The 26,689-nt window shown below is 40.1% G+C and overlaps 2 protein-coding genes across 6 annotated transcripts in view; one reads left to right on the top strand and one right to left on the bottom strand.

Moving 5' to 3' along the window:
• Positions 1–12,634, bottom strand: part of afg1lb (AFG1 like ATPase b) — a 29,735-nt gene extending 17,101 nt beyond the window's left edge. For 3 of the 5 annotated variants that reach the window (XR_008567005.1, XM_054762093.1, XM_054762094.1), the window contains exons 1-6: positions 12,538–12,634; positions 12,112–12,383; positions 7,799–7,853; positions 7,552–7,653; positions 7,193–7,320; positions 1,597–1,696 (exon numbers count right to left, since the gene is read on the bottom strand). Coding sequence is in view for 4 of the 5 variants with exons in the window: in XM_054762093.1 (XP_054618068.1) it covers positions 1,597–1,696; positions 7,193–7,320; positions 7,552–7,653; positions 7,799–7,853; positions 12,112–12,383; positions 12,538–12,634 (754 nt within the window). In the remaining variant the exon portion in view is untranslated. Of the gene's footprint in view, positions 1–1,596; positions 1,697–7,192; positions 7,321–7,460; positions 7,654–7,798; positions 7,854–12,111; positions 12,384–12,537 lie in introns of those variants that run through there. The other 2 variants (XM_054762095.1, XM_054762097.1) reach the window with 2 other exon arrangements.
• Positions 12,635–13,219: 585 nt separating this feature from the next.
• snx3 (sorting nexin 3) lies at positions 13,220–26,592 on the top strand. Its single transcript, XM_054762284.1, has 4 exons — positions 13,220–13,419; positions 22,739–22,834; positions 23,099–23,223; positions 25,884–26,592. The coding sequence occupies exons 1-4, from the start codon at positions 13,258–13,260 to the stop codon at positions 25,987–25,989; spliced, it is 489 nt and encodes a 162-aa protein (XP_054618259.1). The 5' UTR covers positions 13,220–13,257; the 3' UTR covers positions 25,990–26,592.
• The last annotated feature ends 97 nt before the right edge of the window (positions 26,593–26,689 follow it).

Genomic DNA, 26,689 nt, shown 5'->3' with positions numbered 1-26,689 from the left:
GCATCCCGGGGTCTATTTTCAGCCCGCAAATTGTGTTTTTGTCCTTTAGCATATTCTAAAAACAAAGAGAATTAGATATTGCACTATTTTGCTTTGACATCTATAACACAAAGCTAAGTTGTTGATATTCTGTTCAGATAGCTTAGCATACACTGACTGACATTGGATTGGCTTTAGCATCTTTAAATGTGCAAAATGTATCAGAGTGGCCCTACCCTTTAAATTTTTTTGTATGTGGCCCTCTGTGGAAAACATTTGGACTCCCTTGCACTAAGCTACCTAGCTGCCAGCTACGGCATCATATTTATTATAAAAATGTGATTAATGTTGTATTACATTTTTGTATGAAGTGCATGTTGCCCCCATCGCCACAAGCTATAACTGTGAGGCAAGCAATGTAAACTTTAGGTTAATCAAACATTTATGCCGGCACAACCACGGTCAATAAAATACATAAAAGCAGCTTAAGACCAGTAATGCAAACGGCATACTGTATGAGAGGCAGCGTACTAATGGGTTTTTCCACACCAAAGACACCATTTAAACCTCCAGCCATTCTTACTTGTATGAGTCTCCATTAGTATATAAAACAAAAACAGAAAATCTTCTTTATGTGTCACTCGAACCTATCACCAAACACACTGAGGGGCCTTTTTATAGTGGCATCTCCACATCAATAAAGACAGCAAATGTATGCCTTTCATGTCCAGTTTTCTCTGTCGGCCGTCAGTATTCCATTAACCGTGCAATTAATACCAAGTAGGCTCTCTCTTAAGTTTACACCGTTTGGACGCTTTGTTGTTAATAGCTTGTAAATATTAGCGATGCAAGTCTTTGTCTACGTCCATGTTTCCACTCAAGCTTTGGACAGCAAGAGGCTTCCAGGAAAAGCCTGTATTTACAGTCTAAAAGAAATAAGTGCACCGGGTTAGGCGTACTGAACACTTCTCGCTTCCAAAAATGTATAAACCAAGTCTTGAAAGCGGCGGGCTTGATCCACAAAGTCAAAGCTCACGGCACACACCTGCTCACTCTTACATTTTTTTCATATAATTAATGCAATTGTTTCTCTCAGCAGTGATTGACGACATTGCATAATATAAATAAAAAGAATGCATACCTGCCATATTTAGGGGCGTGGGTATCTTTTTGTTTTTGGTAAAAGAAATCATTTTTCAAAAAGTAAAAAATGTGATACATATTTTTTATTACATCATGCCTTATGCTCTATTTTTCCCCATTTGCTGGGTTGTTTTTGTTTTACTTTTATTTCTACAATGCTTCGCGCAAATGGCCCGAGTCACAATGTTGGACACCTCTGCTTTTACCACAACTGAGCTTAGTTGTTTGTGTGATAAGAAAAGGTGCAACATGATGTAATGTTTTTAAACCTTATTTAACAATAGAACATTAAGTTCTTGATTGACAGGTGTCATAGATGTGCATGCGTGCGCCTTGTAACACCCGAGGGGCAATGGAAAAAAAAAAAAAAACACATTCATGAGGTTTCCTGGGCTGGAATTCATCTCATTGCCACCAAATATTTGACTAAATGCTTACAAAATATTCAATAACAATGTGTGCAGACACTCGTACCATCAGGGGGTCTGTTGGAGGTCGCCACAACCACCACTCCGGTCTGGAACAACGTTTCAAAAAGCTGACGCAGGATCACAGCATCAGCAATGTCCGTCACCTAATGTAAAGAGACCAGAAAAGAAGATGACACTATGAACTGATGAATTGCCTGCACCCTTTTCACACATTCTTCGTTTGTGCACAACATATAGGTCAAACCAAGCCATCAACACTCCATGTTGATTCGTGTCATTCAGGTGAGCCCATTCTCTCCTTTTGTGTGGTCACGGCCACACATACTTAAAGCTACACACGCACTTGAAAGGACTGCAAATGGTCATGAAAGTTGTGGCGAGAACAAGGCAACAGGATGATGGAGACCACATGATGGGGAAACAAGGCTAGAAGCCCAAATGAAGTCTTATGAAAGACAGCTGTGTGTGTGTGTGTGTGTGTCCCATGAATGCCACAGAACATCGGCATAAAACACCATTCAATTATCCACTGCCTTTTTCATCCACATCATTTCCACAATAAGCAAAGGTCGATGACGACGCTGAAACAAGGCCGTTTGTGAGCTGCTGACTATTATGTGAAGGGCTCTGACCTTTCAATCAGCGATGCAGTGCTCTCACTTTTATTCTTAATTCTCTCCTCTCTGTTTTTCACCTCTGCAGCACAAACATAAAGGAGAGAAAAAAATACAATATACAGTAAATTCCAGTAATGCTCAAAAATCAAAGCAGTATCTTTATAACCTATAACGGCGACTGATTGAGGGATTCAGCAAAGAATACAATACAAATTTTTATAACATTTTTGCCAACTTCAACCATTTCCATGCTTATTTTTCAGTTAATAAAATACAGTGAAACCTCGGCTTTCATATGTGCCAGTGTTGATTGTGTATGATTCGGCTGTCATTGAAAATGTCCTTAAAATTGTACGTTGGTTTTCATACAACATTGCACGTAACAAACTAGTCCGTTTGCACTGTACTATATTGTTTTGCGAAACGAAGTGCCCAAACAAAGCACCTTATGCGTTGCTGACTCACTGTCCGTGCATTTTTATAGAGTATGACTGCTAAATAGTGGTGTGTAGTCAGGGCCAGCAAAGCCTTCTCTGCTGGCCTAACCACTACCAGACTGACCTACATTTAAAAATGTAATTGTAGTATTTGTTTCATTAAATTATATTAATTTATTCCCAACATTCTATTATCTTCATTTTGTAACGTGTTTCTTCGCTGCAGTGCTTCCAGTAGTGTATGTTAGATTTTTTTAATGCAAATCAGATTTCAGCTTCTATGTGTTGCCAAATCAACGTAATCTGCAGAGGGCCTTCAGAATCAAACTCCCGGACATCCTGGCGAGATCGTGGCCACATACACAGGAGCAATGGCACTGTCTTTTTTAAGCCAATCAGAGTTCTGATTCGACTTCTGGGTGGCCTCAAAGCCAGTTTGCAGCCGCCCAGCTCTGACTGGTTGATCAGAGCAAAAGCGACACGATACGTTACGCCCACAATAGCTAGCTGACTGAGGAATATATTTTTGTCACGTTATTAGATAAATATTGCTGGTGAACTGCTTCAGCAGATGTTACAGTGCAGATGTTTGGAGATGTCTGAACTTTTAATTACCGAGCTATTGTACTTATGCTCGTCAGATTTGGCTGAGTGCCATGTTCACAAGCATCGGTCTACTGGTGGAAATTCGTCACTAAGTTGAAGTTATTAGCAGTAATGTAAGTCAGGCGTATTGGTGACTGTGTATCCAAAGAGAAGGGGATTTATATTGGTAAAATATCTGCGACTGGCTTACTTAATGTGCTGGAGTTCCCCCTTCTCTAAATCCCTGTACGGCACATCACTAGCAAGGCTTTTGCTCTATACAGGTGATCGTGGTTCGAAAACCAAATTTACTTTCATTTTTATGCTGGTTTTTGATACTTGCTGTCACAGTGCTTGGCTAAAAAGGGCCAGGTAGCAAATGCACCGCCCGCCACTGCTGCTAAATAACCCGCCATCGGGCCAAAGAAAGCAATTTGATAAAGGTGAGAAACACTATCCAATGTCAGCAGGATGTACGAGAAAGTCTGCATCAACAATAAATTCCATCCAGTCATCTTCTATAATTATATCACATTGTTTTCTGTATATAAAACTATAATTGTTCTCTATACAATGTATTTTTTGTTCATATTTTTGGGTGTCTAGCACGGGTTAATTGGATTCACATTATTTCCTACGAAAAAAATTGCCTTGGTTTTCTTACGTTTCGGTTTTTCCTTGGACCCGTTGGAGCTAATTAATGATGAAAATCAAGGTTCCACTGTACTGTATATGTGACAATTATGAAGTTGTTGGTCTACAGTGGACATAGAAATGAACCACGTCTTTCAAAGATCAAAAGAGAAAGCAGAACAAAATCAATCAAAATGTTGTGTAAAATCTTTTGTGGGTGGAATTTTTTTGCCTGTGAGGCACATTTGAAGCGCTCATCCCTGCCCTTACCTAAATGTGAGTGTTATTTTCTATGGACCAGAAAGTAGCTGAAATTTGGACACTTTCTTGTTCTCTCTCCAATATCATGTTTGTCAGGTGAGTGGTTTTACTTAATTTTAGTTTTATTATATGGTGGTTAACTTTTATTTACACTTGTTTAAAAGTTAAGAATGTTCAAATGTTACTTTAAATACTGCCTATGGAGTTTATAAATTTGAAATTTGAGCCTGGAACAAATGCATCTGCTTCATATTATTTACTACAGAAAAATACGTTTTGATACAATACAATTTTTGGAAGTCAAGCAGCATCACGGAACAGATTTTGGTAAGCTTTGGAGGTTCCAGTGTAACGTTAGGAAAAAGTTGGGTTTCTTTTTTCAACCTGAATCGTGACATCAAAGATTTGAAGTTGCAGATGTACACACAAAAGTTGGGTGAAAATGGAATCAAATATTAGGAAACTTGGAAGTGATTGAATAAATGTCCTTCCTCCTCCTCCTACACTCAACTCACCTTCTTTCCGCTGTTTAACAGGCACTTCTAATGGCCATACCCACAGCATATGTCTCCTTTCATAACCTGGAGAGTCTTCTGCTTTTTGCATATTAGCCTCACTGCCCTTGCCAATTCTTGATTACCATGTGTGTTAAAGCCTTGATTTTGCTAAGCAGAGGTGCCTCGGGGCATCAAATTAGTGTGTGTGATTGTGAGCTCTCGTAATGAGAATCAACAAAAAGCCAAGGCTCAGCGTGTCTCTGAAAGAGGGCCCCCCCGTTTCCTCCTAACGCAGGATTTTATTTTCATTTCAAAAGAATCATTTAAAAATGACCTTTTATGCAACCTGGATTTGTTTATTCATGTGCCCTCAACATGGGCATAGTATGAGGGGCAATATTGATTTCTGAATGAGTCATATGGGGAGAAGAGAATGAGCCCCCAGAGAATGAGAAAAGTGGAGGGGCCTGATGTAGCACTTGTGGAAGACAAAAAAAAAAATAATGATGCAATCTCCGTCATCCAATACCAATATTTAAATGAGCATCCAATTACTCAAGCGGCTGTGCATTTACAGCGACGCACACGGGTGCCACATTAAACCTCTTTTGATGTTGCACCTCTTCATGTACACAACCTATGAGCCATTTCAAAAGTGGGAGGCTGCAAACTGACTGAAGCGCCCCCTGAGACAATGATGCACAATCATTTTCTTCACACTCCCGTCCTTCCTTTCCCGCTCTTCGCCCATCTTGGACTTCACAATGGAGAGTATTCATTAGGAGAGCCTTGCAAAAAAGGAGGGAGGGGGGGGGCTACAAATTACTGATAATGGCACGGCGCTAATGAAGAGAATGGAGAAATGTCATTAGCATTTAAGAGGATAAGATCCATCTGACCCGCCGCCACCGCCAGTCGCTTTCTAGCTCCACTCACTTAAAGAAGCAGGAGAGTGCGACTGATACCCGGAGCCTCATTTGCATGGCTGAGTGGAGGAGGATGCTGATTGGTATAGAACCTCCAACCTCCAACCCCCCCCCCCCCACACACACTTCTCTCTCTCTCTCTCTCTCTCTCAACACCACCTCCAACACTCCCCAACCTTGCAACCTCCTGTTTATGCATCACAAACAACGCGCACATGTCTGCTTGTTTTCCTCCACCTCCATTCAGCGCCAGCAACAGTCGACAACAGCAAAGCCGGTGAGGGGCAAACAAAAACAAAATCAATGAGCGAGCACAAACAGCACCGCAGTTTGAAATGTGAAAGAAGGCGCGCGTGAAAGGAGACGCTCTTGATCCTTGCACGTGCACAGACAGCGATTAGAGAGCGCAACCACACCTACTGTGGCCTTTGACCTCCTGGCTTTATAGCTGTAATGATATCAGAGAAAAGAACCACATTGTGCTGCTAACAGATGTGCTTGGCTCGGTAATTGCAAAGACAGAAGCGCACTTATCCTGTACCAAAATAGAATAGAAGAGAGTCTTGCTCCAAAAGATCAAACTAATGAAAATGCATTCAGCTCTAATAGCTGAAAACCTTGTTATGGATCCAATAAGCAATCATTCTGTAAAGAAAGGCTGATCAAATATTAGATTTTTTCAGAGACATAAATAACTTCAGCTTTACATTATTGAAAGTGATGCTGAAATCATGAGTGTATGCTGTATTTACAAGGACCACTAGGTGTCCCCAGTCCTGTTTTTGTTGCTATATTGAGATCCTGATCATACACAGTTGACTACAGACGTGACTGAATGTTGTACATTAGAAAACTGTGGAAATCAACAAACAAGCTCTGTACAGTACAGTATCATTTCCCATCACACAACTCCCTATTTGCAATTCCTACTGCGTATTCATATTATTAGTTACTCATTTCGACAACAGAATCATACGTCACTTTCAACAATATCAAGCAATATATTTCATTAACTTATCATTATTTTATAAGTTATTGCGTAATCTATCTCCTGTATTTACTTATATAATATACAGCGTTTGTCAGTTTTTACTGCTGTATTTATTTACTTATTAATTTATCATTAAGCTTATTTATTTAAATTTACTAATTGTTTTTATTATTACTTTTTAATTGTATGTATTTTTAATTAATTACTTATTTATCTTATTTTTGAATGCTTTTTTTCTTTTACCTTTCCTTCTTCATCCTTTCTCTCGTCTTTTCTCTCCCTAATATGGGAACACTTTAACACAGGAAATGAACAAACTATCAGTAACTGCTGAGACATGGAGAAAGGGTGGGATGAAATAAGCTGTGTTTCTTCCTACTCCTTTTCGAACATACTGAATTATCTATATCATCCGTAATCATGGGATGTTCCTTAATGTAACTTGTTAAGCATGATCGAAACAAATAAAACCATGAGCATATTGAAAGAGGAACAATTATTTTTTAAAAAGAAACAGCTGTAACGTAAATTGTAACACAATCTTGCAAGACATTTACAGTCTGTTAACATTGTGTGAAATTGAGGGAAAAAGTTATTGACAATGTATGCAACAAATAAGACAGACATTGCAAGAAAAGACACAAAAACTACAATTTTAAAGCTGCATTGTTAACTTGCGTTGGTAAACTCACCTGAAACTCGTCAAAACACAAGAGGCAGGTTTCACAGGCGATCTCCATGGCGACCGGCGATATTGGGTCATAGGTGAACATGTTGCCCAGCTTCCGTTTCGGCAGGCTTTGTTTCTGCCGATGAATCCCTTTAAGTAGCACACAAATGTCACACACATCTTAAAGCACACCTGCACGGACCAGCCCAATACATACTGACAATGCTGCGCAAAGGCAGTAATTTCACCAACATGCATAATGGCACACAATTAGTAGCTGAGATAAGTACAGGATATCGAGCGTTGGAGGGGTCGGGACACTTCCGCTAACTTCATTGTAAAGCTACAGTTGTTGCAGCGTTGCGGCAGGAGAGTACCAACTTTTGTGGATGTCCAACATGAAGCCATTGAAGTGGACTCTCTTTTTACGATTGCTTTGCACCCCTGAGTAAAACATATCCATGAGCATGGTCTTCCCTGTGCCTGATTGAAAGACACATAACAGGAACAAACATTGGCATTGCATCATACTGAGAGCTCTTTTCAGGGAAAAACATCTAGCTCACGTTTTGATAAAGCTCTTGTGTTAGACCTCATTACATTGCAATGCAACTCTATATAATCTTACCAACATCTCCATAGATATAGAAGCCTTTTGGCGGGGGCGGACAAGCGTTTTCTTCCTATATGTGGGAGGAAAAACCACAATTAGGAAAATAACTATACAGTAATCCTTTGTTTATTGCTGTTAATTGGTTCCAGACCCAACTGTCACAAGTGAACTTTCACAAAGCAGAATTCTTTATTTTGAAATCTAATATTTTCATAGAAAACCTGTTTATGACCCTCTAAATGTGGTTCTTAACATTATTAAAGCCATCTAGACATGAAATAACACCCCTATAGTCACCATGACACTGGAATTAGCCAATATAGTAGACATTAAAAAAGTAAATAAGCCATTTAAGACATAAATAAGACTTGCGTTTGTTACTATAAATGTGTTTGCTGAGTGGCGGGCGGATAGGAAGTGACATCAGGGGTTCAGGATTGAGTTTTAAAACCAGTAAAGTTGTCTTCTTCAGCATCACAACTGAACAGCCTCATAATTCCTTTGTCACACTTTGTCAGTCTCTCTCTTTCGTTGTCGCTCTTGGAGTCACTTTTGTCTCGAGGCAAATTAGACACTTAGCAGTAGTCCTACCTTGCAAAACCCATTGGTGATAGTGGACAGTTGGCAAACAGAAGTAGTGTAGTAATTCTACATTTGACTTACTTACTTACGATGTGTCAGAGCTGTATAAGACTTCCAAATGTGATATTAGCTTCTGCTTCACTTGCCAAGGTCACTACTTCCAGAAGCTGCACTCTAAGCAGCATGGGAAATGTAGTTTTTAGCCATAAATGAGCTGCATCACTGTACAAGTTGTAGGGCTCAAAATGTGAGGAAAAACGTTGAAGCTTACACATGGGAATTTATGTATTGTAGTTAATTTAGGCACTTTATGCTTGAAAATGCTTAATTTAGGTAAAAATGTGCTTCAATGTGCATATTTTTTCAAGTGCTTACAATAACTAGCTAGGAGTCTTTCATATCGCTGTGGAGGAACTTCGTCCTGCTCCTCTTTGCAGAATTCTTTTAATTATGCCACACTGGAGGGTCTCAGAGCATGAACCGCCTTTTAAAAGGTCATGCCACTACTGGAAAGGTTCACCACTGTTCCATGTTTTCTCCATTTGTGGATCTCATCGTGGTTTGTGGTTTCTGGGATCTTTCCGTCTTTGTCAGAAAGGTTCTGTTTAAGGGAGCTATTGATTTTACAGGTCTGGCACTTTTTCATATAGAGCCTTGTAGATTTTTGATAGTTTGTTTTTCTTAATAAATAAATATTACAGTGTTTGATGATCTAAAACATTTAGGTGTGACAAATCATCAGGAACAAGGCAAATACTTTCCACAACTGTATAAGTCATCTATAAACACAAAGATGTATAGTAGGTTGTTTTTTCCTGAAATATATATTCACCTACACTGGATTGGTTTTATTGTGGTTAATAAACAAAAGGTGAAGAATATCCAAGTGTCCCCCTCCTGTATCTTTTAATTTGTACTAAAGCCATGCATGCATGAACTCATTAATAAAAGCCTGAGTGGGATGTAGCTTCCAACCTGAAACTAAACTTTGCTATATCCATCACCGTATAAGCCTGAACCGCCGACTCATAAACAAAGTATTGTGAGGCATTAAGCCACCACTACAGTTTGAGGTTTCTCATTCTCCAGACTAGCCCACTGCAGGGGAGGAAGACAAAGGGGATCTAATCAACAAGACAAGCCAGGGTTCCCACGAAAGAAAAGCATCATCAGAGGAACAATGGAGGGATTTGTCAGACAAAACGGAGAGGACTGAATGAGGCTCCATACGAGATGGACTGGACTTGTCTGTGTGCAGCCTGTTTAGCGCTGCTAATTGTGATACGGTACTGTTGCATTGAGGTGCTGCTGGAAGTCATTGTGCTGCCTGCCTCCTATCATCAAAAGGTCCCTGCTTCAAAAAAAGGCTTCTATGAGACCAAGCTGTGCATACTGAGTAAAGCCAAATATGTGGAAAGAAGGCCTGGGCTATTTAAATGCAAGTGTCATCAGTCTAAACATGATGAGAATTACTACTGTGGCTCATCCTTGAGCAAAGATGAACCATATTATTATATATGATTTAATAATACAGGTAATAATCCACAGTCCGTTTCACGACACTGGTCAACTTACATTTTTTCCGCCCATGGATATCAATACATAATAAAAAATTAACCTGTGCCAGTGTCAAATTGTCACCATTGTATAACATATTAAAGTTGTAACATTTAAACATTCTTGACAGTCATAAAAGAATTTTAAAAATGCTGTATAATATGACTAAATAAAACTAAGACAAAATGAAATTACTCAACATGGATGTGTGGCGGACTCGATGATAAACATGGGGAGAATTACTTCCTGTGCCTTAGAGGTAAGTCCCTTATCCATTCATTAGGGATGGACATTTGGTTAAATTTTATTGACCAACTATGGGAAATGTAAAAATAAAATTTTTCATACTTTTTTTTTTTTTTTACTTTTAAAGGCAAAAATTTCTGTGGAAAGTCATGGATCTTATTTTAAGAAGAATATTTTTGTACCATTAGATGCTACGTAACACACAGTAGCTGACATCAGCCTGACCTTTAGACAGCAAACTATAAACTGAGACTGAATCAACAGTGTTTCTGTTGGTTACCGCCAAGTTATGCACTTTATTTTGCCTCAGTTGTGACAATTTTGCATATTCTGAATCGTCATTGAGTCACAAAAAACACAAGGACTGATGATTTGTTGTGCAACTTTAGAGACGTTTTTTTCCAGAAATTAAATTGTATGACTTTATAAGCATTCAGCTTTGGAGGTGTCACTGTATTTATGTCTGTAACCAGGCAACGTTACATTGCTTTGGCATTAAATCAGCACATTGTGTTGTCCTCTTCAGTTTTAATTTAGTGACTGTTTCATGGCAACAGCACTCTGGTGTCCACTGCACAAGGAGCACTTGACTCTCTGGTAAAGTTAGACAATGGCTGAAATGAAAAACAAACTTGTTGCCGATCCTCTCTTGCTCTCTCCACCTCCCTCAGTTCCTCCCCTCCTCTCCTGGAGAGGAATACTGGACCGGCAACAAGCCTTTCCTGTCTGCTCCGGCATAACAGTGTGTGACTTCTCCCTGACTTCCCAAAGTGCCCCCTGGCGTGGTGAGCTACTAGCGAGTTGTGGCTGGAAGCAATTCTGCCATGGCAGAGTGGAGAAAGACAAGGTCGTCCCTCAGACGCTCTGTCTAACGGAGCAAAGTGGTCCCGTCTCACCTCCTGTGGAGGATGGGGGACAGCGACACATGTGGGAAAAGTTCACATGCAGGACATGGGCTCTTTGGTTTGGGAATAATCATTTGCTCAGCGACAGTCAAAACTGATGTGTGATGAATTGGAAGAGGTGGAACTGCAGTCTACGTATAATACAGGTCTGACTTGAAGAAGGTGGTTATCACCAGACAATGGCCCATTGTTACTCGACCATCCGCAAAACCACGCCACATTGGGTCAATACTAAGTCAAGTGTAGTCTCCTCTCAGAATAGGTCAGTTAGTGAGGACAATGGTGGCACTTTTACAAGAGGGAAAACACACCAAAGGACAGTGTTATGACCTGATTCCAACCAAAGTAATTGTACAGTCATTGTATGTGTATGTGTATGTGTGTGTGTGTGTGAGAGAGAGAGAGAGAGAGAGAGAGAGAGAGAGAGAGAGAGAGCGAGAGAGAGAGAGAATGTAGTCGGTGCAAGAAATAAGGTGCAGACAGACCGAGACGATGGTCATGTTGATAGGCTGACACCACAGTATTTGTCAGAGTCCCAAATCAAAAGCAAAAAAGGACAAGAATGGCCCAGATAATGGGGATCCCCCCACCTCATTACTGCATGGGGATGGTGAGAGAGTAGAGAGGGTTGCCGGGACAAGCCCAGCGGGAGTTCTGCCCCCGGCTGCCTTCCCAAATCTCTGCACTAACATCATGTGTCTGTGCCAGCCAAGCACACACAAAAAAGAAAAAAAAATCCCAGCTCCAAACACTAGACAGTCATCTCCCCCTGACCTAAAAACAACAATCCCCAACATCACGCCGCTCTGAAACTCACATGCACAATATGCTTCCCAGACCCCTACCCTCCCTTTGACCTATGCCCCGTGATTTAACCGGAGTACAGTACAGTCCCTCCATATGTTAAATGTAACAGGGGCTTTCTTGTATAATGACAGCCCAGAGAGTGATCACAATGACAAACAAGTGTGTTTTAATGACATTAATATGAGGGAGTGGAAGTCATCATACATTCATTTTATAGAAACCATTGCATACCTCATTTGTCTGGAAAACCGATGGTGCAGTAATGCAATCTTCTCTCATATTGTGAAGTCCATGACAGTTGGGGTGTATTCTGTGTAGAGGTGGTTTCAGGAAGTGACTGTTATTGTAGTTTTGCAGTGAGTTCTGCAGTTGGGCCAGGCGCTGGAGAACATGCCGCTGCAGAGCATCTTCCCACAAAGATCCGCTCTGAACCAGGCCGTCGTATTGGGCCACGGTTTTACAAGAAGTCACATTTGAACAGTGCTTCCACCAGTTAACGTAGCCTTGAAAAAGCGACAACACAAATGTAGAATAACTAACAAACAAGAATGCACCACAATCACACTAAACGATGAACACGTACAGTATAGCCACAGTCAAGCTCCACGACAATAAATGACAATGATTGGTGCTTGACGAAAACACAAGACACATTACCTTTAACCTGACAGGTATTTCTTAAAGCGGGAGGATAACTGGAGAGTACGAATGTCATCGAGCATCGTAACGCTGTAGGAAACACATAAGCCGCCATGATGGTTCAAAATGGCAAAACTTTATTGACAAACTGACAAATTAAAAAAAAGTGCGGAAATCGCAAAAGGACAAATAATGGCTGAATTTTGACATATGATATTGTTTTACCAAATATAAGTATTTTCCAATAGTTTTGATGAAAAAAAACTCAGGATTAAATACCAATATCGATTTAAAAAATATACACCAATTATTCCTTAATTTTTGAGTATCCATACTGGATTATGCCTACATTTATATAAATTGTTTTTATATTTTCTGTATAATCACTGTTCCAATGTGACGGGTAGTAAACAAACCAGGATGCAGTTCGTTGAATAGCAGTCAGCTGAACGTCAGATGACCGGAAGTAGTACTTACGCACTTTTCAAACCACGATAGACACATTACCACCAAAATAGGCGTGAAACTATGAAACTGTTATTCACATATTTTTTGTGATTTTGTGTTCTTAAATAAAATAAATGACTTGATTTTGTTTATTTGAATAACGTAATTTTTAGTTTTACACATATCGCATTCGTTGAGCCTTGTCTGATTTTGAAAGTTAGAACCGGAATACACATATTTCTTTTCACGGGAATTGACAGTACAGCTAGCTTAGGGGAGAGCAGGGCAGAAATGGCTGACACCATAGCTGATACGAGAAGGCTCTTTACCAAGCCTCAGAACCTAAATGACGCATATGGACCGCCGAGTAACTTTCTTGAGATTGACGTGCGCAACCCCCAGACTATTGGGGTTGGAAGGGGCAGGTATACGACGTATGAAGTCAGGCTGAAGGTAAGCTTTCAGTGCCAATTTGCTAATGCCGTTAGCCTTTGAGCTTAGCCTTCGCCTCTAACAGGTGAAATAAAGGTGATTATCGTGTGGCATGATTTGATTGCAATGGAAATTATATGCTTAATCTTTCCGTGTGAATATGACAAATATTTAATGGCAATGAATCCAGACTAAATTGTAATTCGCGCCAATAGCTGCTCGCCAGCAGGCTAGTAACAGTCGTCAGAACTAGCTGATATCGTTTAGCTATGCAGCATTAGATCAAGTGTGTGATATTAACAATGTAATACGAAGTTCTGTTGCTTTATATCACTCGTCTCTAAAGCTACTGTAATACAAGTGTTGCTGTCAGCCAACAACCACCCTTTCCCATTGCATGGAGGGACAATTTTGTTTATATTAGCCTCAGGTGATCATCCCGTTACAGGAAGTTACACACCTGCAGTGTCATTGTCAGCCACTATAGGAACAGTAAAGCTTGACTCATAATCATTCCATTTCTTGCGTCGAAAGAAGAAAGTTGACAGGCTCTCAGCTGTTTTTGTCACTTAGCCACACCCCATGTTAAACTGGAAAAACAATATTCTCAAAGTCATTCATGAACAACAGATGAATGTATTGTACATACAAATAACCCTTTATGTTTCCTAAACTTTACTTTGGATTTTGAATGGATCTTTTATTGCCTAACTATTTTCTCACAACCATCTTGTTTTGTGTTGTAATATCAGGTCAATGGGGAACACATTTAGCAAGTCAACTTTGGCAAAAAGGATGCATCCTGATCCTCTTGCTCACCTCCCTGTGAGACATTTCCTTCCTCCTCCTAGTAAAGACAGTGCAGGGAGGAGAAAGGCTGTTGTTTTCAGGCAACCTTCCCCCGATTCTTGCTGAACTAGTTGATGAATGACTAAAAGGCATGTGTTCTGTCTCATGCTAGAATTGTAACGGCTTGCAAATTGCTGCGTGCAAGACTTATACATTACTGTACATGCCTGTAAACATGATGACAGTATTGTGTAACTCCAATTACAGTTACTTCAGTCATTACTCATTACTTCTACTTACTTTTAAAGAGCAAACTATTACAGATGTACACCAAATGATAGAAACGAATGGTCAGTCACAAGGTAGTCCATTGATATGGCAAGTAGTATAACCCATGAGTTTCCACTGAATGATTGATTTGGTTTCATCTTGGACGTCACCTTCTGGCCACCTTATTCGGTATACCTGATCCATCTAATGGAGAGCTGTTTGACTCTCCATGTGTCTAAATAACCTATATACTGTGTGTGTGTGTGTGTGTATGTGTATATATGTGTGTGTGTGTATATATATATATATATATATATATGTGTGTGTGTGTGTGTGTATATGTATATGTGTGTATATATGTATATATGTGTGTATATATGTGTGTATATATATATGTGTGTGTGTGTATATGTATATATATATATATGTATGTATATATATATATATGTATGTGTATATATATATATATATATGTATATGTGTATGTGTGTATATATATGTATATATATATATGTGTGTGTATGTATATACATATATATATATATGTGTGTGTGTGTGTGTGTGTGTGTAAATATACTGTGTGTGTGTATATTTTAGTCTATATACAGTGGAACCTCTGTATACACTAAATAGTAACCTCTGACCCAGTCAGCATGTTTTTCGTTTAACATTGAAAATTTACGCCAAAATTTTGCTTCGGTATGCGCACAAAAAGACGTGCGTCTCGGTGTGTTATTAATACACTGTGAGTGCAACTGTGTTGTTAATACAGTTCTTTTTTTCCCAAAACGTTCATGTTAGAAGCTTGCTAATACAGTCATCCTTCGTTTATCGCGGTTAATTGGTTCCAGACCCGACCGCGATAAGTGAATTTCTCAAAGTAGGATTCAGTATTAATAAACTCATTATTTTTGTAGTTGGAGCATAGAAGACCAGTTTATGACGACTTTATTATGATTTTTAACATTAGTAGGGCCCTGTAGACATGAGATAACACCCTTAAGTCACCTTTACACTCCAATTTTTTGTTTACACCACATTGCGAAGGCTACGGGATCACTTCAGGGACATAAGAGATGGCCGCTGCTAATATCACTGACACCAAAGACGTTTTTATAGTTTTACAATTCTAGTTTTACATGCATAAAACGATTCTAAATGCATAAGAGATGAATTAACATTTAAGGTTACTTTTACCTTCACTGAAGATGTGATTGTTGCAAAACACGAAGGTGGTGATTGTGTTGGTGTTGCTGCTACATCGTGTCCTTGCCAACAACAATTCTTCATTGAAGGTTATTGTAACCTTAAATGTTCGTTTATCCCATTCATTCATCATGTATATGTATTTATATGCATTTCAAATTGTTTTCTGCATGTAAAACTAATTGTAAAACTATAAAAATGTGTTTTGTGTTAACATTTTTGCCTCTCTGAAACAGATTAATTGGATTTACATTATTTCTTATACTTATACATATGAAATTGATTCAGTTAGAGTACGTTTTGGTTAGAGTCAGACCTTCTGGAACGGACGATGTGAACCAAGGTTCCACTGTGTTACAATAACAATCATATTGCATAATTGTATACAATTTGTGGTCTTCGTCAACCGGAATTTTTTTTTAAGGTGCGGATATTATGCAACATTGACGTTTTTTTATGATGTTATAACAGTAATATGTGTCCATTTTCTTTGCCGGTTATCCTTATCCGGGGGTATGCTGGAGCCTATCCCAGCTGACTTTGGGCGGGGTACACCCTAGACTGGTCGCCAGCCAATCGCAGCAAAATAGTTAATATCACTCAGTAATTTACAATTCAATTCAGTATGGCAATTAAGATAATTACACATAATTCCTCAATAGTTCTATACATAACCTGAGTAGTATGTTAGTCACAATATTTATGTAGCGTTCATTAAAGTCACAGTTCATGTATTACATGCAGTTTAACTTTGCTAGCAAACATTACAGATGTACAAGAAATGAAAATGTGTATGCAAAAGCAACATATTAAAAAGACTTCAACAATGGGCACATTTTCCAATGAAGCATGACATAATTGTTTCACAAACAGTGTAGAAAAGACATATTTCTATAGTGGAGTTCAGAATGTGGAACAGATCCATCAAGCAGTTGACTTTTTTTCTATATACAGTCACTAGCCGCTACAAGTGAACTTTTGTTATTGATATAGGCATCTTACCGCTGAGTTAGTTTATCCATAATCTGAATAATAAAGATGAAAGTTGCATTTCTCTGTGTTGCTTGAGATGGCGTGTGGTAATCACATACTTTGCCGCGGAGGTGCAACAGCGAATCAGGAGGGGAGCTTAATGTCAGCTGATTGATGTCATCTGATCTCTACAAAGTGGTGACATGGGTGACTCATGCAATCGACCCACACTACCTTTGTGATCAACCAACGTAATGGGCACCCCTGCCCTAGAGCCTGTTAATGAGCACCAAAGGTGAGAAAATTGTATCATCTCCCTCACTTGTTTGCTCTACTTTGAGAGGGGAGCCGCTCAAATGGTTGGTTATGAAGTGCCAGATCAGACCTGTAAGTTTGATCATTTTGAAGAAGGAATAAGGTTTAGTGTATGGACTAGTGAGTGAAACAGTGCTAACAGAAATCATGAGGCCAAACTCTCCTTTAATGTCTTGTTTGAATTAAAACACCCTTTGCCAAGAAAACTTTATTGGGTGACCCAATAAAACTGACCCAGGATATGTATTCAAATCAAATGAACCAAGTGCAAACCCAGCCTAATAATGTCAACCACTTACTGGTCTTATCTGATTGCCTCGTCTGTTATCTCTCTGAGAGGCTATCCACAATTCACAACTGAATTGTCCTTTCAGTTGACTGACACCCCTGTAGTTAGTGGCCTACGGTATTTAGATTGGTTAACCACCCTGATGGATTAATAGGCTCTTTGTACCTTAAAGTAACGATGCGAGGGAAGCGAAGCTGTCTTCAGGCGTCCAGAGTTGAATATAAGTGTACTGTACTTGATCAGCGTGTTATAATTTGCATATGCGTGTAATCAGCATTATTATGCACCTCGTAGCCCAGTGTGACCCTGCTTTGCATAAGACCACAGATGAAGTGGCACATCCTTCGCTCACCAAATGTGTCAACTTTGCTGCTCCTCCTTTTCTGCATCCTTTTGAAGTATTCTACCTTCTCTATCTGAAGCATGATAAGAGTAAGCAATGCTACAGGTTTTGATTGCTTTTTGCACACACTGTTGCTCTCAATATGTGGAACCCAGAGATCATTTTCTGCTTAAGCCTTCCTTGCCGCATGTTCCCACTGCTGTCCCACGTTCCACCCAAAATCGAGAGAGCCCTTGTGGTCGCTCTGAGAGAGAGTCCGCTTAATCCCCTCATTGAGAGGGGGAAAGAATGAAATAGGCCATGGATGGGGGGGAGCTGGAGCGTTTACTGCCCAGCCGTACCCCCTCAAAACCCACGGAAGGGTATAAAGCTACCTCTTCTGCAGCCTTGATCCTGTTTCCACTTATCCCATGTGCAGTCACTGAGCTGATTTGTAGTGTGGTGATGACTGCATAAACATCAGAGCAAGGATTCATTTCACCACAAAATATTGACGTCCACAATTAGTGTTAACTTTTGTTTTCTGGAAGTTGAGAAATGGTGGTGAATAAAGTTGCATGTGGATTTTTGTCCTCTCTTAAAGGAAGACCAACTGTTTGCACTTGCGCTCTCAGTCAGCCTGTAGTCACTTGTTGACAGGCAGGCTTACATTCGTATTTAAATCAATGGGATCAATCCGAGCCCCATTCACTTAGGGAGATGAAAGCTAACTCATGCTGAAAGGAGACTGATATGTCATTTTTTCCTGAGCAGACTTGTAATGTGGAGGTTCTCATTGAAGAAGTCGACTTTTGTTCTTATTCAAACCCATTTGTTTTAAACTGGAATCTGAAATGCCCAATAGACTAGACAGGTTTAGGTGATGGCTGTTTTTGCTCTTACTCTTATGCCATATATTGAGCATTACAATTTGTAATGCTGAGTGTCTCCTTGAATAAATCCATTTTTATTCTCAATCTACTCTCTTCAGAATTTAAATCTGAAATATTGATGAGACTAAGTGAGATCTTTTCTTTTTCCACATGCTGGATGCTAAAGTTCTAACAATAATGTGACCAAAAAATCAGTATCTCATGTTTTCCATTGCTTTGTGCTAAAACCAAAGCATGTTTATAGCGTTCACTAATTCATGTTAATCCCATGATGATGATGACATTATTAGATTGCCTGTCCTCGCCCCTCGCTCTTCCCGGGATTCCCTAGGGGTCACGTTCAGAGGAGTGAACTTTGGGATCTTACTTTGTTTACAGCTAGGAACACATAAAAGGCTTCTTATACTTCTGTCCTCTACCCCTCCCTTTTTTTTTTTTTTTTTTTTACTCCCATAGCTTCTCCTTCTCTTTCTTTCTTGTTTCAATTTGAGCTTTTAGGTGGGGGACTTTGGTCATTAATAAAAATGGGGAGAGATGGGGTGGTGTGTGTGAGGAGGGGGTGCTTGTCAGGCACAGTCAAGTGTAATCCAAAGTCTACAGCATCCTCTTGGACAACTATTTTAATGGAAATTGGGAACATATTGTGTCAAGGCTACCATATCCTACTTGAGATGACAGTATCAAAAGTGGGAGTTGATACTATAGTAACAAAGCAGCTTTTTGCCAGCGTGGCGAGCCATAGAGTGGATAGACTGCCAGACCGCCGAGGCCAGCAAGCGAACGAGGGAGAGCGAGAGAGTACACGATGAGACCCGTCACCCAAAGCTTTTGTTCCCGGCCTCTTCTTTCCCCATTTTGGAATATGATGCAATGAGATGGTATTATGTTGCCGTTTTTAATGCCATTATTTGAAAGGGGGGTAGGGTAAAGTGGGTGCACAAAAGCGGGTAGGTTTAGGATCCGCACTCTCCAACTTGACTTGATCTATCCTGCTAAAAGCTAATGCATGGTGGTCTTGAACTGTTCTCTCAGCAGATGAGTGATCTTTGGCCCCTCTCTCCCTCTTTTCTCCACCACAGCTCTTTTTTTAAGGCTTCTGCCTCTTTTCAACCCATTTTCAATGAAGCTAAGGTATTGTGTCCCACACATTATGACTCACTCTCTTCCCTATGGAGCATAGATTGCGCCTTGTACAATCATAATGGACGTGAAGCTAGAAGGCCCATTTTCAAGGGGGTACGTGTAGCTTTTTAGTAGTATCCGCTTTCATTTATGCTTTTAATATCACCAATAATCCTTCACATGTTTATTTGGCTTTCTCCCAAGATCTGAAATGTCATTCTCTGCCATCTTTAGTTTGTTCCGCCTTCCATCTTTCCCAGGATCTTTTATTCAGTCCCTTTTTAGAAAATGAGAGAGGCAAAAAAAGTGCCTTTGAGACACTTTGCGAAATGCTGACACCTTACAGGGTGAAAGCTTCTTCCATGTCCAAGTCGGCACAAGGGCCAACCAAGTAAGTCGAGGTCCAAAAGCAGCCGCAAAGAGAACAGAGGCAGGGGAAACCTGATCTTTGACTCTGAGAGCTCTCACGCACTGCCTCTTTCTGAATGAGTGAGACCTCTCACTTTTCACTTTTGGCGCTTTCGTTCCTCCCCCTGTCCTGCAGGAGCAATCTCTTAATCACAGGGTTGGAGAGGGTGAGAGGATTTAAAGGCCAGGTGACTTTCTTTTCTTAAACTCTCCTTGCTTGCTTTATTGTCCTGAGATCAATGGACCGAGTTCAACTTTTTGTGTTTGTACAAACCGTCTTGAAAGCTCCTTGCCTATTATATTCACATTGTTAAGTATGTGACTGGTCGAACGGCTGCGCAACACCTTGCACACAAACATTCTTCGTAATACATCAGTGTGTGCGCACAAGCTTGTGCGCGGTTAAGAGTTTTCCAGTGTGCACATGATGGGATTAGTGTCACGGCGGTGGCAGATTACCTGTAACTGTGATCTGTTGTGGTGGGGATTAACTTTGCGGCGCTCCTCGCTGTGAGGTAACATTACGCAGCAGGGACAAGCGAGTGGAGTTAATGCCAGAGTAGTGGGGCAATAAAGCTAAGATAATCCACTTCTCCTGTGACCTGAGAGAGTTGTGGGGGCGGGGGCTCACTGAGAACATCACCTGGGAAGAACCTGACAGGAGATGCAAAGGTAGGTATCTGAATCCTAAATAAAGGCATATTTGCTTGGTTTTAGTTTAGTTTAGTTCAGTTCTCATTGAACGGCCTGGCTTTTTCTTTGCAAGGCATTTAGATGAAGAAGCACTGGTGCCTTACAGCAAGAAGGTCCTGCTTTCAAATCACAGCTTGAGAAAAATTGTGTTTGTCAGGTTAATTGAAGAGGCAAAATTCACCAAGTAGTCCGTGGTTCAGTTTGGTTTGACGCAGTATGGCTTTGTTTAGTGAGCCCTGATTGCGCATCCACTGTGTGGTTTGTAGGCTTTTAGGTCTGTGGCAACATTAAACTAACCATCCAACAGCTTTTAGCAGTACTTGTTCATTGGGGTGCTGTGGTACGTTTGTAGAGGGTGGAGCTTTACACGCTGCTGTCTTTTTGATTGGTTGATAGACAATTGTGCACTTTGTTCTGTTTTAACCACTGAATTTAATGAACAGAAAACTAATTTTGCACAAATGCAAGCTTGATGGTGATTTACCCCTTCCAAACGGAATTGAACTATACCGCTTGGTGGAAATGTGACTAAAGGGTCTTTATTTACAAGAGAGACGAAAACCAATGCTCAGGTTTTTCCTGTTGAAACACCACAGTCTCAAAGGCAGGATATCAGACGCATTATCAAAGAGTGAGGTGGAAAAAGAGGAAAAAAACTAAAAGGAAGAGACCATGAGAGCAAAAAGACCTCCAGTTTTCTGGCTCTTCCTTTATGGCCACATACGCCCCCACCCCCCAACTTTCCTTTCTTGTGCATCCATTTACTCAGCCTTCTCCATCCCCTTTACTGCACACAGTTGTACACATCTGCCTATTGATCGGTCTGCTGTTCATATCTGAATTTATGCTTCATCTACTTGTTCAATTGCTTTGCCATTGTGGTGCTTTCTTCCATAAATTCTGACCTTCTGTGAATGTGGCTTGCCATTGAAAGTACTCATTCACCCCCTCCCTGTTGGTGCATTGTCATGGGATGGCCATGTGCTGTCAGGCCTAGTGAAGAGGTTTGGCATTGTGCTGTAATTTGCTGTTTGCGCCAGTGTTCTCTGTCAATGTCGAAACATCTCCCCTTTTTCTAATGTGAACTCCACTCTCGAGTGCTCGTCAACAGCAACTGAAGATTATGTGCGCACGTCTCCTCCGCTCTTGCGTTTGGGGTGAATGTATAAAAAAAAAAAAAAGGCAAAGCAGTCTGAGTGCCGCAAACCTTGGTAAGCAACACAAATGATTTTTGTCTCCGAAAAAAGCAATGGTTCTCCTTTGTTATTCACTTGGGACAATGTCAACTGGCTGATGTTTTTATAAAAGCGAAAGCTTGTCTTGGCTGTTCTTTGTTGAAGACCTTTATTGGAACCCACAAACAAGCGTGTTTTTTAACTTTACACGCTGATATTAGCTCCTACCAATGTTTTCCAAAAGAATACCACCCTTGCAGGAAGATTGTCAGGCTTAAATTAAGTAGATGGCGGGACCATTAATATCGGGAGATTCGTTATTTACATTGTAGTTTTCAGATTGACACTGGATATCTATATGTAAATATACAGGATTTCTCTTATGTTAATTAAAGTATGTCCATGTTTAAATCTGTCCATTATTTTGAGCCTGCATGGCCTCTAGTTTGACTTATGACAAGAGCTACTGTAGATGTGACTACGTGGGGTCTAATTTTGGTTAAAAAGCTCAAACTACTGTACATCCATGTAGACCTCTGCTGTTTTGCACTACTCCTTCCGTTTTACACTGGTGTTTGAAACATTCAGTTCAGGCGTTCAGATTCCCCTGTTCGATTTTCTAATAAAATTGAAACAAATTATTGCTCTTTATTTTTTGTATTTAAATACGAATTTTCATTGTCCAACTAGGTTTGGTTAAATGCATATCTCTGTTTAGTTGTTGAAGTATTCTACAGTACTAGCAGGTAGAACATTTTAGAATTGAAGGGTCTATTTTCCACAACAAGTTTTGTCCTTCAATCACTGTATTCAATGTTTATTGAAGCCCTTTTTAATGTCCCCCCCACCCCCACCCCCCCCCTTTTTTTTTTTGCGCTATCCCCAGACTAACCTTCCTATCTTCAAGCTGAAGGAGTCGAGTGTACAGAGGCGCTACAGTGACTTTGAGTGGCTCAGGGCAGAACTGGAGAGGGAGAGCAAGGTGAGGAAATAAGTGTTTTTTTTTTTTTAACAACTAGTGCATATGTTGTATGTTTTCATAGCTCTGACAATGTTTCTAGCCTTCCAAATGTTAGGAGCACCTTGCAATGAACTCTTCTCTGATGCATGTCTATGTGTGTGTTTATACACATCTCATCCTTTGTAAATGTAACTTTGTGATACAGATTTCTCTTATTAATGTTTGTAATAGTGTTAATGTGCGTTGTGCTGCTGTGTATTTTAGCTGGCTATTCTTCTACCTCAGGTTGTTGTGCCACCTCTCCCTGGTAAAGCTCTGATCCGACAGCTGCCGTTCCGAGGGGATGATGGGATATTTGATGATTCGTTCATTGAGGAGAGGCGACAAGGTCTGGAGCAGTTTCTCAACAAGTAAGTCACACCCCACCGTTTTGAGCCTCTTTTACACAGAAGTCCTGCAAATTTGACGCATTAGAGCTGTTACAGTCAATCCACCTGTGCCTTTTGCACAAACGCCACAAAAAGGAAAAGTGGGATATTGCAGCAACTCCCCTTTCAGCGACGACAATACATCCTGTGTGCCATCTAAAGTACTTGTGCAACAGAGACAATTACTTTAAACACAATGAAGGTTAGGAGAAGTGAGTGTCAAGTTGTTAAACCGGGATGCCGGTATTATGAAATAGGCATGTCCTCTGTTACGGCTGTAGTACTACCTCTTAAGGTGTAAAATGGCCAGGTCAGCTAAACTTTGTCCCCCATTCTATATCAGAATTTTTTTTACTTTTTTTTTTTTTTTTTAAAGAAAAAAAATCTGCTTTTACTTGTTGCAAAAGAGCCTTCAGACTGCGGCTTCTAACGCTACAGTCAAACACAATGTCTACTACTGCTATTATTATTATTAATAATAATATTATTGTTGACTAAGCCATATTGCGCTACTTAAATAAGTCATTAAAAATTATTTGTCATAATAAAAAAAATTGCAGAGGCAGCAGCAGCAAAACACAGTGGTGGCAGTTCACCCTCTCTTGCAGCCCACCACCACAGCTTCAAAAATCCTAGCAGAAAGCCTGAATAACAATGCTGCTGTAGCTTGGTTAATATGCAGGTCACATTATGTAAATGGGGCTTTACTGGCGGTTTTTGGAGGTTTTTTCAGAAGGCTTTATAGACGGAATGGGGCGTCCCATTACGTGCATTCTTAGCTGCGTGTTCATATATCTTTTAGAAAGCATAGAAAAGGGAAACGTGTGTCATGTCTCACATATGGATTGTGGATGGTGGGCAAAATTTCCCAAAAAAGCGGAGTTTTCCTTTTAAGATGTTCAATTTGTAAGATTCCTCTGCAGGTTCCATCTTGGAGTGGTATTTTAAAGTTCGGCAGAACACAAAGACTTGCAACAAGTCGATTCAACGTTTTCACTCCTACTTACAAAGACGTGCAGCGTCCTCTTTAATTGTTGTTTGTAATTGCCTCACAAAGCCCAAGAAACAGCGAGGACTCAACATCATTTTCCCGTATTTGTTTTGTTTCTGATTAAACGTGTTTTTAATTTATGATAATTGCAACTCAAATTACAGCATCTGGTCTCCACATGACGCCATGTTTCTTTTTTGTGTGCGTTTATTCTCTTTTGCTCCAGCGCATCTTTGTTCTCAGCTGCTTAACAACAGCAGTTACATTGCAGTCGTAATTATTTGTTTTGATTGCAGACATGATCATTATCTTTGTTTCAGTGCACCCGGTTTGAGCGTTAAGTATGAAAAAACAGTTGAGAAAATTTGAAATTCATATTTTCTTTCTTTCTCTTTTTTTTTATTTTTATTTTTTTAAGTTGATGACAATGTGTGGGTAATTAAGATGTTGATGCCTGAGTCCTGTGAATAAAACCCTGCTGTTAATCATATCATTGTTCTGGCTGCTTCCTCAAACATGTGATTGAGAGCATTGTGAGGGCCGATTGTCCCTCCAAACAAGTGACGGGGAGGAGAAGGAAGACAAAACACTTGTCAAACATGATTTCCCCTCCTGCTTATAAAAAGATACTTCTGTGGCACCTTGGCCTCAACTAGCTTCGTCTTTCCAGCTCTGAGCAATTTTTGAGCTGTGTAAATCATCTGAAATATTTCCTATTAGAGATTAAGATGCGTCACATTAAACCCACTGTGGGTCTCAGGTGCACTGCGTCTTGTGCGTCAGTCCCAAGGGACACTCAGTCAAACCAGATGTCAGAGTGGCTTTGTGAAAGAAGATTTACCAAAAATGTTAATGGAAGTGACATAATGACATTTCCCTTTAGTAAGTCATATTTAAAGTGATATTGCCTTTGCTCATTGACTGCATATTCAACCCCTTCCAGAGGGTTCCAGGCAGATTACACACCCTACAACTACGATTAGCTTGATCTTCAAATAAAATCAGAATCAGTGTGGTGTATTACCTACGGTAATTTTGATAAAAATATATTTGTGGGTACCACTTTACAATAAGGGTAGCCTGACGAAGGCTTTTTTGCTATAGGCTCAATAAGAACTAGGGATGGTCCGATCGATCAGCCATCAATCAGTAAAACTATGTGATAGGCATATGCCGATCAATGCCTTTCAATATGTCTCGTCATTAGCAGAGCTCCACCAGACTATGTACTCTCACATCCAATATCTAAGAAGGCGTCTCATCCTCTAAGTTTCACGAGTGATATACAGTCTGTTCTCTTGAAAAAGTAAGTAAAATATGTTTTTGTATCAATTAAGTTGATTTTGTGGTCCCTTACTTTTCACCCAAAGTCAGCTGGGATAGACTCCAGCTCCCAATTGTACTACCTCGACTTGGACATACCTGTCAGATCTCTTACTCTTTACTCCTTGTTTGCTTGTGGCTCCACTCCATTGTGTTCATGTTTAAAATAAACAGAGCAAATCTGGTCAGCATGTAAGGGCATCTAGATCAGCAATACTATTCGCCCCATTGGTTGGACAGGACAAGGGAAAGGGATAAAAAAAAAAGTGCATCTATGTCTCCTTGTGAGTGCCATTGACCCATTGGCTGTTGTGGTCATGTGTTTCAGAGTGGCCGGTCACCCTCTGGCCCAGAATGAACGGTGCCTGCACATGTTTCTACAGGACGCATCTGTGGACAAGAACTACACCCCGTCCAAAGTCAGACAAGCTTGAAAAGATGGCGCAGGCCTCCCGGCCCAGTCTGATTCTCAGCCCACCAATCCCAAAGTTTGCTCTCTCTTCACTGCTCCTCAGACAATTAAACAATTCAAAGATAGCCACCCCACCCTTTCCCCAAATGTATCACCCACTTACCTCTTTTTGTTCCCCCGTTTTAATAGCAGAGAATATTCACAGCATCATTGTGGTGTAAAGTAATATCTCTCGATGTCTGGAAAATGCCACTAATATGGGTGTATAATTGTATTTATCATTAGCCATGTCTTGAATATTTTCATTTATGTAGTAACTTTCCATGTATGCAAAGTTCTTGTAAGAGCCACAGCCATTGTATAGTAAATATTGGCATGTCGCACTCTTAGTGGGCCTTGAAAGTCATTGTTGTTTATCCCCCTCCTGGAAAAAAGTAAGCATGTGTGTGTCCCATCAACCAGCACTTGCCCAAGTTATCGCATCGCTTTTCTAGAAAGTCAATTTACACAGAGGGAACTGCAGTATTTCTACTGGCTATATACGCATTTTGAGATTTATATACTGCTGTGCCATTATTGTTTATTTTGAAGATTTTCCAATAAAATAGGTGAAATGTCAAGTATATATTTGCATACTAATTTATTTAATCTGATCCACTTCACCTACCTACCTAGACCACGTAATCTAAAATGATTATTCTGTAACAATAAAGTTGTGATTC

The sequence above is a fragment of the Dunckerocampus dactyliophorus genome, chromosome 19, assembly GCF_027744805.1.
Source record: "Dunckerocampus dactyliophorus isolate RoL2022-P2 chromosome 19, RoL_Ddac_1.1, whole genome shotgun sequence".
NCBI classification, from domain to species: Eukaryota; Metazoa; Chordata; class Actinopteri; order Syngnathiformes; family Syngnathidae; genus Dunckerocampus; species Dunckerocampus dactyliophorus.
Note: the sequence above shows the minus strand (reverse complement) of the source record. Positions and strands in the feature narration are given on the sequence as shown.